Source organism: Aphelocoma coerulescens, chromosome 2, assembly GCF_041296385.1.
Source record: "Aphelocoma coerulescens isolate FSJ_1873_10779 chromosome 2, UR_Acoe_1.0, whole genome shotgun sequence".
NCBI classification, from domain to species: domain Eukaryota; kingdom Metazoa; phylum Chordata; class Aves; order Passeriformes; family Corvidae; genus Aphelocoma; species Aphelocoma coerulescens.
Window position 1 is genome coordinate 9,544,188 of NC_091015.1, and position 14,197 is coordinate 9,558,384.

The 14,197-nt window shown below is 38.3% G+C and overlaps 1 protein-coding gene across 3 annotated transcripts in view; it reads right to left on the bottom strand.

Annotated features, from left to right (window-relative positions):
- Positions 1-2,741: 2,741 nt before the first annotated feature.
- Positions 2,742-14,197, bottom strand: part of NCAPG2 (non-SMC condensin II complex subunit G2) — a 44,282-nt gene continuing 32,826 nt past the window's right edge. For 2 of the 3 annotated variants that reach the window (XM_069006420.1, XM_069006419.1), the window contains 4 exons: positions 12,922-13,025; positions 9,847-9,944; positions 9,520-9,622; positions 2,742-5,668 (listed from right to left, as the gene is read on the bottom strand). In XM_069006420.1, the coding sequence (XP_068862521.1) occupies positions 5,617-5,668; positions 9,520-9,622; positions 9,847-9,944; positions 12,922-13,025 (357 nt within the window). In that variant the 3' untranslated portion in view covers positions 2,742-5,616. The other variant, XM_069006421.1, reaches the window with a different exon arrangement.

The following is a 14,197-nucleotide window of genomic DNA, read 5'->3' on the forward strand; positions in this document are numbered from 1 at the left end:
ATTTGTAGGCTCTTACAGATGCTGTATTTTTCCTTTAGATGCTGTCCTGAGAAAATAAAGTTGCAAATACCTATTTTTAATAACCATGGCAATATTTCAGAAAGGTCTGTGCACGAAGCCTGAATTTCTCGCTAAGAAGCTGGTGCTCAGGTACCATTTTAGGCAGTGGGTAAGTAAGGATGGCAACAGTAGGAGTCAAAGGAAAAAAAAAGCCAAATCAATATTCTTTATTCAGCTGCAAGTTGAGCTAACACAAAGAGGTTATCTAAATTTTTATAATTAGCCCAAAAGGCAAGAAGCACACCCCATTGCACACTGCAAAGAACTCTAAAGGAGGCTGGGCTGGCTCTGTCCTCTACGTGGCCACATAGGATTCATGTACCTTTCCAGCAAGAACTGCCAAATTGTACCTGCTTAAAATGTAAGGCTTTACAGCACAGCATCTGCTACTGCAGCATAATAAAAATGTATTAACCCAAGACAAGGATTTATTGTAGGTGCAGTAAGATGGGTAAGGAACCAACTGAACGGAAGAAGGAACTAGATTAGGCTGAAAAGTAATTACTAATGATGTTTTGGAACAGCATCTTATTTAATATTTTCATTAATGACAGCACAAAAAATAAGCTCAAACTAATGAAGTTTGAACATATATTTGAAACTGGAACAAGTTGACAGTATAAAATAAAATACTAGAATTTTACATAGGAGGAATCTCGTAAAGTGAAGTCTTAGGTAATGTAAGCATCATGAAATAAATAACTGTCAAGTCATGTGTTTGACAACAAAGTTATTTTGCTAAGAACAAGGTGGTCCTCTGGTTAAAAAGAATGACACAAGAGAAGAAGGTTGGTAACAGCTACTACTTACTAGAGTCATGAGCAGTAAGAAAATAAACGTAACAGAACTCCTACTGTCACACTGTTTTCAAAAAATGCTGACAGATACAATAGAGAATGAAGTTTCCTCAGTGCTACAGCATATCATTTCTGCAACTTTGCTAGAACGATGATGAGGAACTGGAGGGAGAGAAAAGACTCTGATTAGAGAAGACCAAGAACACATCTATGCTGAACACCCTAACCCAATGAAAAACTCCCAATGATTGCTGAGTAAATGAAAGCTAAAGATACACCACTGTTGGAAGCCTGGGGCTGTGCATCAGGTCATGCTCAGACAAGCAGCTACACAGAGCCCAGGACCAAGAATTCTTATCCGAAGCAGATTAGGCAAGACCTGTGCCTATCAGAACCTGAAGAACTGCTGGCCACCCATGAAAAGTTCTGTAGCTGTTCCTGAAAGCTTCCCTTGGCCATCTGCTTGTCAAGGTGCCAGTACTAAGCCACGCCCTTCTCTCCGAAATGGGCAGCTGCCATGACAGGAGCTCCTGGCACAGGCACAGCTGGACATTGTGCAGTGGTCTTGGTTTGCAAGACACTGGTGCAGATCAGCAAAGAATATGGGAAGTTCACTGCTGTGTGTCATGGTTTCACATCAGTTATTATCAGAAGTGTCCTTCACTAGGCATCTTGCAAATGAGGTGAAAAATTTTGTCAAAATTAGTCTCTGATTTCCTTTTGAAAGTCAGAAGACCTCAAAGCACTTGAGAGAAGCAGCACATGGGAGTTTAAATGTAAAGTGAGTTGCAGCTCTCATGGAGTAAACACAGGTGCAAGGTGAATTTTTTTAACTTCCTTGGCTAATCTGAAGGTTTGTGTGCTTGGATCCATATCTGAAGACATTTATTTGCTAAGGAATAAGCCTGTGAATTTCTCCTAGTTTTTCCTTAGCTCAGAAGTTGAAGCTGTGATAGGTGGCAGATGCTGGGCTTTGTTTCCCATCCAGACAACACAGCAAATGACCACTGTCATCACCAAAAGGGCCCAAGTCCTTACAAACAACACTGATTACTGAAAATAATTTAGAATTACTGCTTTCTTCAGTCTCATTGATCCTGAATGCATATGCACAAAGGGAAGAGCTCCAGACATGCCACTCAGGTACAACTGTGACCAGAACATTTATTCTGCAGGTGGCTCTTCATCACCAGCACCTGCCTGTGCCAGTTGCCCAAAGGAGTATCACAGACTGGTGTTCTTACTCACTTTCCAAGCACTTTTATTAATCAAAGTTAGGTCCAACTTCTTCAAAAAGCTGAACAGATCTCAAAGGGTCTGTTTTAAGATTATGGGAAGTTTTCAAACATACTCAGAGAACAACACCGCTTTCCCAACAGCACTTTTGATGAATAAGATGAAACAAATCTGCTTCACAGGTTTACAAAAGATAACAGCTTAGGAAACATCCTATTTATTTTTATCTTCCAAACAGAAGGAATATGTAGATTTAAAATTTTGCAAGATTAAAGTTTGCAATGAGAACAGCAAGTGAAACATAAAACTCCTCTGATACTGTGAAATTTTCCACAAAGGCCTAAGGAGAAAGTGCTAACAAACCCTGGCTCAAGGAATCCCAACTACATCATTATTTTTGTTGCAGAAAGCCAATGTTTTTCATGGCAGAGTAGTTTAGTAAAGCTGGACTAGAAACTGAGCTGAAATATGTTCACCAGTTGCAGGACTAACAGAAAATGATTTCAAACACTCTTGAGAACCACTTGAGTACCAGCCACCAGGAGAACAAAGGTTTATCTTTAAATTTTTTACCCCTCCTACCAGTATCACCTCTGAGTTCTTCAAAGGAAATCCACATATTTCTGATGTTGATGAAATGACCTTTATTTCTTTAAGGTGCAGGGATATTTCATCTGTACATGAATTCCATGAAAACTGAAAAAAGCAAAATTACACACTGAGGAAAAAACGAGGCAGTAAATTTGGATTCTTTTCTAGTTTAATGATATGAGCAAATACTGAGACTGAGAAGCAGAAAAGAAGGAACTTATTTACATATTCATTGAGTAATTTGTATAATCAGAAGATTTAAAAGGTCATTACCGGAACACCTGCCTGTTAACAGATGTAGAAGAACGAAGGCCAAAGAACACAGTTTTTATAAAGATGTTGATAGATAAACAGTTGGCAGATCTACAGCTACCTGCTGGGGCAGCATTAGTTCTTTTGGTGAGGCCACTGTTGTGGATGAGGTAAATCTGGAACTCATGAATCCATGCACACACTGACTATCCTGTTGCAAAGCTTGCCAATTGTTCATTAAGAACTGCATTGTTCTTAAATATCAACATTCCAGTTAAGCAGCTTTAATCCAGTTGGGAAGTTTTACATACCAATGTCAAGTATGGGTCTGATGTTTGCACTGACAGAGCAGGCAACTTGAAAAAAAACGTACAGTCTCTTACCACAGAAAGAAAACCAGCAGAGTAGATGCTTGTTTAGACAGATGGGAGGTACAGCTTTGCACAAATCTTAATGAAGAATGAAGAGTCTTGTCTTAATTTGGCCAAATTGGTTCACTTCAGTGCCAGTGCCACTCAGTGATACTGGAGACTCAATAGCCATTTTCATAGGCCCACCCTGAGAATCACTTCACTTAATTGTAGATAACCAAGTGCTACATATCCAGGTCCAGGTCTAAGCTGGAGGATGTGACTTTGGTCTGTGGCTGAATTGTTTTCTGGAGATTCCTATTACATCTCCTAAACCAGAACAAAAACTAAAGCATCAGAAGCTGTGGTTCTGGCTGAGATAAATTCCTTCACAGCAGCTGGTATGGGGCTGTATTTTGGATTTGTGCTGGAGACAGTGCTGATAACACAGGGATGTTTTAGCTATTGCTGAGGAGGGCTTACACAGCATCAAGGCCTCTCTGCTTCTCACCCCACCCCTAAGGCAGCAGGGAGTGCATCAGCAGTGGGGAGGGGACAGAACTGAGACAGGAGACCCCAAGTGACCAAAGGGATGTCTCACACCATATGGCACCATGCTCAGCACTAAACTGGGAGGGAGGTTGTGGGGAGGGCACTACTCAGGGACTGGCTGGGTGGTTTTATTTCCCTCTTTTTATCTTTATCTCTTCCTTACAATTTGAAAAAGTACTATTATTTTTTCTTAATTATTAAACTGATTCTTTTTGACTTTTACTCTTCCAGTCCTTCCCCCATGTCAGAGGGGTGAAGGCAGGGAGGGAGCAGCCTGGCTGCTGGCTGGGCTTGAACCACACCATGAGCTCAGATAGGTAAGTCACAGGTATCTCCATTAAGGCAAAATAACATTGTGCAATCAGCATTCTCTTACTCCTAGGACAGCATCTGGTTGCATGAAGAAAATTACATAAGTGGTTTAGATGCCTGCATTATCTGCATCATTAGTATTAACTTACCAAAATAGCTATAAATTTTTAAAATAGCTAAATATAAACCAATTTATATATTTCTCAAGTCTATGTTTAATAGACTTGAGTAATATATAAATATATTCATATAAATATATAAATATGTTTAAGGCATTTCCCCCCAGTGTACTGGGTACTGAATCACCTGGATATTCAAATTATGAGGAAGGTCAGGGGAGAATCTGGTCCAGTCCTCAGCAGGGCTAACTCCCAAGCTGTGACATGACGGATGGTCAGAGCCCTCTTTGTCAGCCAAGTTCTGCTCATCTCCAAGGATGGGTATTCCACAGCCTTTCTGAGCAACCTGTTCCAGTTCCATTTCCACTTCCAATTCACTCATAATGATTGTTTCTCATGTCCAACAAGAAATTCTCTTGCTCAAGTTGTTTCTGTAGCATCATATTCTCCTCCAAGTGCATCTCTGGGGAAAGTCTTTCCTTTATCCTCCTGCAGGCAGCAAGAAGCCGCCCTCGTGCAGGTGCCTGTGTGGGTGCAGGATTTCTCCATTGGGAGCAGCTCTTTGCTGAACATCAGGAGATGCCCCTCGGTGTCAGCTGTGGCTCCCAGGTGGTGTCATCTGCCATCAGTCTGAGGCTGCTGCTCACCCTGTCACCAACCAGCCCCGGCAGCAGGGCCTGCCCTCAGCAGTGACACAGCCACAGCTGGCAACCTCACCCTATAGCAGATTATTCTTCCAGTCTGATGGTCCAGCCAGTTTCCCTCTCACCTTCCAAGTCTACCCATCCATCCCATCCCTCTCCAGTCTGGCTGTAAGGATACTGTGTAAGACTGTGTAAAAGTCTTTGCCAAGGACAGGAAACAGGACACTCTGCTCTCTCTTCTTCTACAAAAGGGAGGGAAATCAGGCTGGTTAGGCAGTTTGCCCCTGGTAAAGCCACGATGGCTATTCCCAATCACCATTTTGTTCCTCATATGTCTCAAAACAAAATTCATTTCCATAACCCCTGGGAAGATGCTCTAGGTCCTCCCAAAGACTGAAGTTACACGAGACCTCAGATTATCTATGATAAAATTATTTGTTTTACAAAAACAAAGATACAAAAATACTGCTTTTACACTCCCCCCAAGAAGACATTTTTATACAGAATAACCCCTTGGCACCTGTTACAAAATCTTTACGATTGCATAATTTCTATACACACTTTTATACATTTCCCTTGCTTTAAATGTACAGAGTAACAGAAAGCAATCTTAAACAATTCCCAAGTTTAAAAGATAAGTTGATAAGTTATTTAAAAAGCAAAACATCTTCCTTCAATTTTCACAACAAAAGCTTCTGTGTGGTCAAGGATTCAAAAACTCATCCAAAATCTTCAGAGATGATTCATACAGGAATCTGAAATGACATAAAACAATGCGTAACAGAATTAGAAATGCTAAATGCCAAATCAATCCTCAACTAAATGATTCTCAGAGTACAGCTACCACATGATTTCTTTGACCAGTTAGTCCATATTAGTTTATTAAGAATGCCTTTACAAATTACTTTTGAAATAGCTGGATCCTTTTTCTTTCAACTTTTCCATTTTTCTGCTGATCACCTCTGTCTTTAGAATAACCAACAGCAAAAACTAGTTTAAATTACTATGTCAATTGAAGCACATTTTCTAATATTTCATCATCTAGTTTAAGAACCCACTCGTTTTCTGCACAGCATAGTTACTCTTTTGTTCAAACACTGTGAAATCCTCTATGGATAATTCATTCTAAGACCACTTTTCATTCTTTTACTTTCTTCATTTCTCCCTCACTCTTCAGTCTTTATAATTTTTCTTCTTACCTGTGGCAACTTTTTTCCAAGCCTGAGCTTTCTATCTTATTGTTATTAGCAGCTGCCTCCTCCAGCTGCCCTCACACTCCTCTTAGTCCCGTTCTGACTCTAATCTCTACTGGCATGCTCCTCTCTACAGTGCTACAGCCTTTTAGCCAGGAGGAAACTCCAGTGTCAAAGTAAGGTGGTGTTATAAGGTACTACAGAATTAGGATAATTAGTTAAGTTCTGTGGGTTTAGGCACAATGCTGCTTTGTATAAATTTTATTTTAGTTTTATTCATTTTATTAGTTTAAGGCTAATAAAATGATAGATTTGTAATGTGGGACCACTGGCACATTGGCCAACAAGCCATCAATTGAAACAACTGTGCTCCTCCAAAGAGATATGCTAAGTCAGTTTTACCAAGTACCTTTCTAGGGAACTTAAAGATGGCTGGCAGAGAAATCATACCCACAGTTATATACCAAAACAATTCAAGAGCCATTATTTACAGATGCAATGAGAGTGCAATTAAGAATTTGGGACCTAGGTAAATGATTATACTAAAGAAATATCTTTCAGCACAGCCATTAGCTAAATTTGAATTCTAATATTCATATATCAGAATGCTAATTAAAGTAAATACACAGTATTAAGTAAAAGTTATTATCCTATAGCACATTAGATTTTACAAAACATGAGACATTTTTCTGTAGCCTCCAAATGACTGCAGTGACAGCTTTATCTGCATTTTTTTGTTAGGCATAAATATTTGCATTTTATAAACTGAACTAATGTGTGTGCCATTACTCTTGAGGAAATTATCTCAATATACAGGATGTTGTCCAGAATTTTTAAATGCACTGAACAGCATTTTTAAAATACAGACCCATAGGACCATCTGACACCACTAACTCAGCTGAAGAGGGAAGAGTAAACTGCAGTGAAAAGTTTTGCTTCTGAATTAGTGCAACAATTCCTTGCATAAGGGCAGCACTTTAATTACCACATCAGACAGCTTTTATACTTTTGCTTTTTCTTTCACTGCTAATGTGTAATAGATTACACCTAAGTTTGAAGTTAAGATGCTGGCACAGAATGCCAAGTCTCTTGGGAAATTAAAGAATGTCACCATTTCCTGGTATACCTGGGTATTAAATAAAATAATCCCTCAAGGAGTTATTAGGAGATAATGCATTCAGAAGCAAAAAATAATATTATTAAGCATGAGTTAAAACCCAGTAATGTATTTTAGCAAGCAGCAGCACAGCACTGTGTGTTAGAGGACCGTCTTCAAATTAATGACCAGAGATCTAGCTTGCAGCATACCATAACTAAAATTTGGTGTTTGGTAAGTGGAGTAGGATGATAAAATAGTTTACAAACAACAGGGCACATTTCAGACCATGTATAATCACATTTTAGCTGTACATTAGCACACAAGCATCAGAGCACTACAAATGGCACGTCACAAGCCAGCAGAGGCCCAGCCTAGTCTGACATTCTCTCTTAGCTGTGAAACTGCAAACACTTTTAATTCATCACGCAAAATGTAATCACTGCAGAACTTCCTCCAAACCTCTTTCCACTATCAATTATTTTACCCTTCTGGAGAGAAAAAATCCCCAACATAACTGTACAAATACAAATCCCCCCCAAATTCTGCAAAGCTGTGTGATAGCTTCTGAACTTTGTTATCATACTACAATTCTGATTCGTATAAAAGATCTTCCCATTGTCATATTTGTATTACTAACCCTTGAATTTTGTCTGCAGCTGTCTCCTGGGTTGGTATTATACAAAGGCAGCCACTCATATATCACGAAATTAAAACACTGTGTAGCAACTTATACTCTTCATCTGCCCCAACATGTCGGTTGATTTGTCCCAGTTCACTGGGCAGAGACGATCATATAGATTCATAAAGCAATTATCTGTGTTCTCACTGAAATTTATAGTCAGTAGTGCTCTCAAGTGGCAGCAATTATTCACTTTAATGTGCCTATTTATTTAATCATGTTAAGATTCACTTTAATTTCACAGCATTTGCTACTGTCTTGATTAAAAGAAGTGCAAACTGAAACACAATACCCTGCCGCTCTTTCTTTTCCAGATAATTATTATTGTTGTTAAAAATATTCTAGTAGGACACTTGGCAACCCCGTGTTAAATGATTTCATGGGAAAAAGAATGGGCTTTTGTTTATTTGTGTTTGATTTTGTTTCTAAGCGAGGTCCTGACTAAAGGAGAATTTATTGATAGCCAAGCAACTCTCCCACTTCCCTGTAGACCTCTTTCAGGTAGTGGAAGGGATCCCAGGGCACCATCCTCTGGATGGAATCACAGCTCAGCCACCAAACATCTCTGTCAAGTCACTAAAATGCCAGAGAACAATGGGCCTCAGGCCAGGGATCCACCAGAAGAGCACATTGGGGAAGTGTTCTCAGGCTGGGAGAGCCATGCAAGAAACTGTTAAGTAAATGAAGCTGGGCTTTTTGGCTTGTTTGGGACATCTTCGGTTTTGGGGTTTTTTTATTTTTAAGTCTGTCTATCTACATTCATTGTTTGACTGAATAGTAAGGATCATCAGTTTCAAGAATGAAAGACTGCAAGGGCCTCTGCATGTTCAGGCCACTAGGGTGCATTACAAATTTTCTCAGTAATTTTGGATTAATGTCCATAACCATAGTCTGCTTTCTTCACATTCTGCATTTGTGCTTACAATGTCTCCTTTGCACACTTTCTGATTCCATGGGCAGTTCAGTAACTAGGCAGAAATCAGATGTTCACAAATTTTAAGACTTAAGCAAGCTTGACACACTTAAGGCTAAAGCATTCATCATGATTCTCTATCTTAGGCAGGCCTGAGATAAATGATTGCAAATACAATACAGCCAATCACTTGTAAAGAACTTATCACAAAAGACACACTAGATACAACACTTGAAATCCCCCCCAACGAAAACAGCAAAATAAAATCACCTGTGGAAAGGTCTCAAAGTCATTGCTATATTCAGTTAATTTTTTACTGTCTGCATAGTTTTGGATTAGTATGCCCAATGCCAAAGTGTGGGAGAAAAATCTTCTACTAATAATAGTAACTGGACCATTTGCTTTTGTTCTACCCCTGCTGCAAATAGACCTGGATTTCAGAAGTGAATCCTGCAATATGCAGGATCAAGTGATAACACATTCAAATTAAATGAAAAAACCCCCAAGCTAAATATGTAAAAATTGCAATCACAGCAGATATAAGGGCAGGAAATTTAATACTGTGCTGGGCTCAATACCTCCCCCTTTTCTTCCCCAGTATTTTAAACCTTGCAATCAATCACTCAGAACGCTCTAAAAGTATTATGTAAGTAGAAAACAGAGCCAATTATTGCAGAGAGGGGATAGGAGAGCTTAGTGTTCATTTCCCACAGCACACTCACCTTTCTGTGCTGCAGGATTCTCCTGTGCCAGCATCCTTGCATGTTATCAGTTTCCTTTGAATGGCAGGTGCAATATCCTTCAGAATTAAAGTTTTGTGCTTACCTATTTGAAATAAGGTGAGTTGAAATGTTGGACAAAACCAATAATTTATCAAAAAACCAACCCCACCCTTCCATATTTTAATAGAATAACTTTAAACATAAAAGATTGCTTAATGGAAGATTAGATATTAAATTGGATTTTCACTGTCCTGGATTAACTACAGTGTATTTCAATGTAGTACATGAAAAGAAGGAAGGAAAAAGGACAAAAATGTTTTGACTGACCTTTAATTATAATCACAATGCAGACAGTAGCTGTTAGACTAAAAATCCCTTCAATTTCTTCAGAGAGAATGCACTCCATTAATTCATTTAAAATTGACCTAAGGAAAAATAAAGCAAAAAAACACTACAAACCATATTTCCTTCAAAATAGAACCAAACAGAACATGTCTGTAATTATGTTACCCTGCCATCACAGCTTCAAAGACCACGCAGGACAAAGCAGTGGTGATTGGGTAACCGAAGACTGTGTGCTGCCTCTGGAACTGAGAATATCAGAGTTAGCAGAATGGTAAATTGCTTGGGAAGTAAATAAAAAAGTCTGCAAACAGAAAAAGTTGCTGTTAAGTAAATGAAGAGCTTGTGGTATATTTTAGAAAGTCAATCCATGAAAAAACTACTGGTTCTACTGGAATTTAACTCACAGAATTTGTACTGAAATTTCTAACTTGAATTTCTACCGAAGTTTGAAAAAATATGTTCTATGACTCCATTGGTTTGCTAGTACCTACTCATGCTTAATTAACATTTTGACCTTAAATGTGTTCCTCATAAATATTAAAATAGATGGTTTTACAATTACAACCCAGTGAAGATCATTTTTAACTAAACATGCCCTGGAACACTTCCAAACAACATTTTAGTTATTGAAACTATGGACAGAATAACGGAACCATGACAGCAGCTCCTTGTAAAATACTAACTCAATAAGTATCTTAAGAGATTTTGTCACTTCTAGCAAGAAAGTACTACCAGCAAACTCTAGTGGTGTTTTGGGATATATATCAAGTTAAGAAAAATGAAACAAGAGAGTCACAGATGGGGCCTAGCAACCAAACTGAACTGTAGCAGGGAATAAGCAAATACTTATGGAATGGAAAAAGTAACTGGTCATTAGTGTTTGTGGTAAAAAAAAAAACAATTTAACTCAGGAGAAATTCTCAAAATCAGAGACAAATAAAAAAGCAAGAGGGATAAAACAGGAGATGAAAGAGATCCATAATCCTCATACTCCTCAGAGCACAGAGCCAAATGCTCTGTGAAGAACTAAAGGGGAAACTGAGAGCAGCAATGTTACAGTAACTTTCCCTAATATATATCAAAATACCTTTAGCAATATTATTATCTGTTATGAAAACTGAACATCATGCATAGCCAATTCTGACCTCAATTGTTCTTCAGGCTTTTATTGTGCTAAGGTATCAAAATGGAACATGCAGTTAAGAACCAATTCAGTAAAAACGCTTTGCAGAAATTCAAATATTGCTTCTAAGAGCTGAGAAAGATGAAAAATCTGTAGCTCTAGAAATAATCATTATGAAGTTGCTCATGTATTGCATCAGTTTCATTGTATCACTGCAGACTAATGTGACCAAACACTGATTCCATTTCACATTGCTCTTAAATTGCTAACAGACAGTACTGGGATCAGAGTCCTGACTTCATTGTTATCATTGTTTGGGTCACTAAGCACACTCTTAACCTCCATGAGGGAACACTGGAATTTCATTAACCTGTAACAAGACTCACTGCAGCTGCCTTTCCCCACCTCCCTCTGAAAAAGGGTCACATGAGCCTGCAGGCACAGATAAAATAGAACAGAACAATAAGCTATTTAAAAATACATATAAGGTTCAGAGGTAAGTAATTGGTTCCTATACAGATAGTTCCCTACTAAAGTAAAGGATACTCACACAATTGGACAGATAGTGCCAAGCCTCCCAGTATTATCACTGCTATGGGGATTGAAATTCAGTGCTAGAGACTGACTGGTTAGTACTGAAAATAAAACAGATGCTGCAGAACTCAGATCCAGACAACTGTGAGCTCACAGAGCAGAAGTTCACATCAGATTTCATAATGTCAAAGGCTTTCATAAAGATTTTTGAAATACTGAATGATTTACTACTGGACTCTGATTATGGCCTATCAATACAGATTTATAAAAGAGCCTTAAAAGTAGTCTCAATTCTGAGGCACCAGTAGAACCAGATGGAAATTATCTCCTGGATCTTTGTCCCAAAAAGATCAGTAATAGAAGATAGATACTTTTTTTTCCCCAAGTACCCAGAAACAATTTGGCCCAAACTTGCAGTTTTCTCCACCAAGAATGGACAAGAAAAAGTTTCAGAAAAATTAATGGATTTTTTTGCATCTCTTTTGAAAAGAGATTTCTGAAATAATTGTTTCACTAAAAGAGAACACCTTAACAGAGAGCTGCTGCCTCATGGAAGAACAAGATTTGGATTAGCTGGACTGTTGCTGGACTCCCTGGAGTCTTTTGTTTTTCAAGTTCAACTAAAATTAGAGGATTGAGAAGAAAAAAACACCTCATGACAGCAGAGACAGGGCTATTCAGTGCCTGTCAGACGAGGAAGTTAAGAAGAGGAATTAGTTGTGGTAAGTCAGGGAGAATGATAGGACTCCTAAGCCCCTTTATCATTTAAAACAAGTCTAGTGTGTACAGTCATGTAAAGAAAAATTGAATATAAACAAACTAAGCAAAATGAAATTCAGCTGTGAGAATTTTAAAAGATATTTAGGGCCCCCAATGAATATAGCAAATAACCCTCTCCCTCCCCAGTTTAAGTCTTAAAAAATAAATAACATAAGCTCACTTTTGGAGGCTTTTAGCACTCAGATACTTCCCATTTTGAATGTTGTGACTTTAATACAGCCATAGGTAGATGTCACCTCGTTGCAAATGTTCAACTAAAGGATTAATTCTATTTCTGGCAGATATTTTATCTCATCTTAATATCTCTGTATTGAGGGGACTCAGCTTTATAAGTATCTTATGAAAGAAGCAAGACAAGAAGTATGATTAAAAAACTCATCATGATTAATAGTCTTGTAAATAAGAAGCACTCTTGCTTAAACAAATGGACTCAATGCCAGCAATCAATACCTACAAGGCAATATGTCAAGAAGAAGGGATTATGAAATAGTCCAGATAAATTTAGAAAGCAACTAGTTCTTCAAAATATATTTGAATTTAGAAATTAAAATTTTATTGACAACATATAAGCTGTTCTATATTAGCAACAACCTTGGACAAATTAATATACAAACATTTACCTGACAACATTAACTGACTTCATAATTACAGCCATTAAACTGCTTGAAAGAGGGGGAAGGTCTGAAATAGTCTTTGGTATAGTCAAGTCTTTTTCACTGGAAGCCTAAAAAAGAATAAGTCAACAACTGTTATAGCTCAAGAAAGACACATATGCAGAATATTGTATTTCAATAATTACACTAACCAGAACCTATCCTTAAATAATTAGAACATTCACAAGTATTCTTTGAATAGCTTTAACCCAACTGTGTTGTGTCCAAATAAACAAAACAAATTTAAATCAGAAAGACTGAAATTAAACCAAATAAACAGTATTTGTACCAAGGCAAATATTCTCTGCAGTTGTTCTCACCAGAAGTTTCATTTAACTACACCGATGGTCCCTCTTTATAAAGGCACAGCCTATCAAACACAAACGAGTCCCCTCTGTGGCTTCAAGCTGAAGCGTTCATCTGTGATTTCTAAATACAATTCAGTGACAGTGATTTTCTGAATACCTGCTTTTTTTGGTATGAAGTACTAAATCGCATGAAAAATATTTAGTTTGAACTGAATTTTGATTTACAATAAACTGGAGGGAGGGAAAACCCCCGCTCAGATGAATGACTGGAATGAACACTCAATCTGTGAGTATGAATCTCCAGTATATTCAAGCCCATAAATGTTTCCTCTGCATCATCTGTAAAGAGCACCTGTCACCCCACAGCCTCTCAGCTGACACATTAATGTCTGCAGGTAAACATCTGGTACTGTTCCAGTGCCTCCTGTAACAGAACCTTGGAAGTCGCTCTGTGGTACTTTCTGGCAACTGTTTCTTGCTCTGTTTCTGACACATCCAGAGCCCACAGCAAAAGTACAGCCTCTGCTGAAGAGCCTCTGCTCTTCCTTGTTAGTTCCCAAAGCTTCCAATCTTACCAATCGTATTCGATCCTAACATTACCTGCATTAGAAAAATGGGGTGGGGAATGTTGCCCTTCTCCTTCAAGGAGAGTCGTGGTTCCTTGGACTTTCAGAACATGAAATAACCTCTGTCTACACATTCTTTTCAGTATTAGAGATTCTTTCTTTACTTTCCAAAGCAACTCAGATATTTGGAAATCCTCTGCACAAAAAGCAAGGGAACTAAACAAAAGATGCAGCACGTGAAATGTCTCTGTACCGAACCAGAGAATGCACAAGTGATCGGTGCCAAGCAGGGCATTAGCCTGCTTTGAAACAGAACCTTATGGGACCATTCCAAGAATAGGGAATGGGAATCTGTCACACATCAGTGGT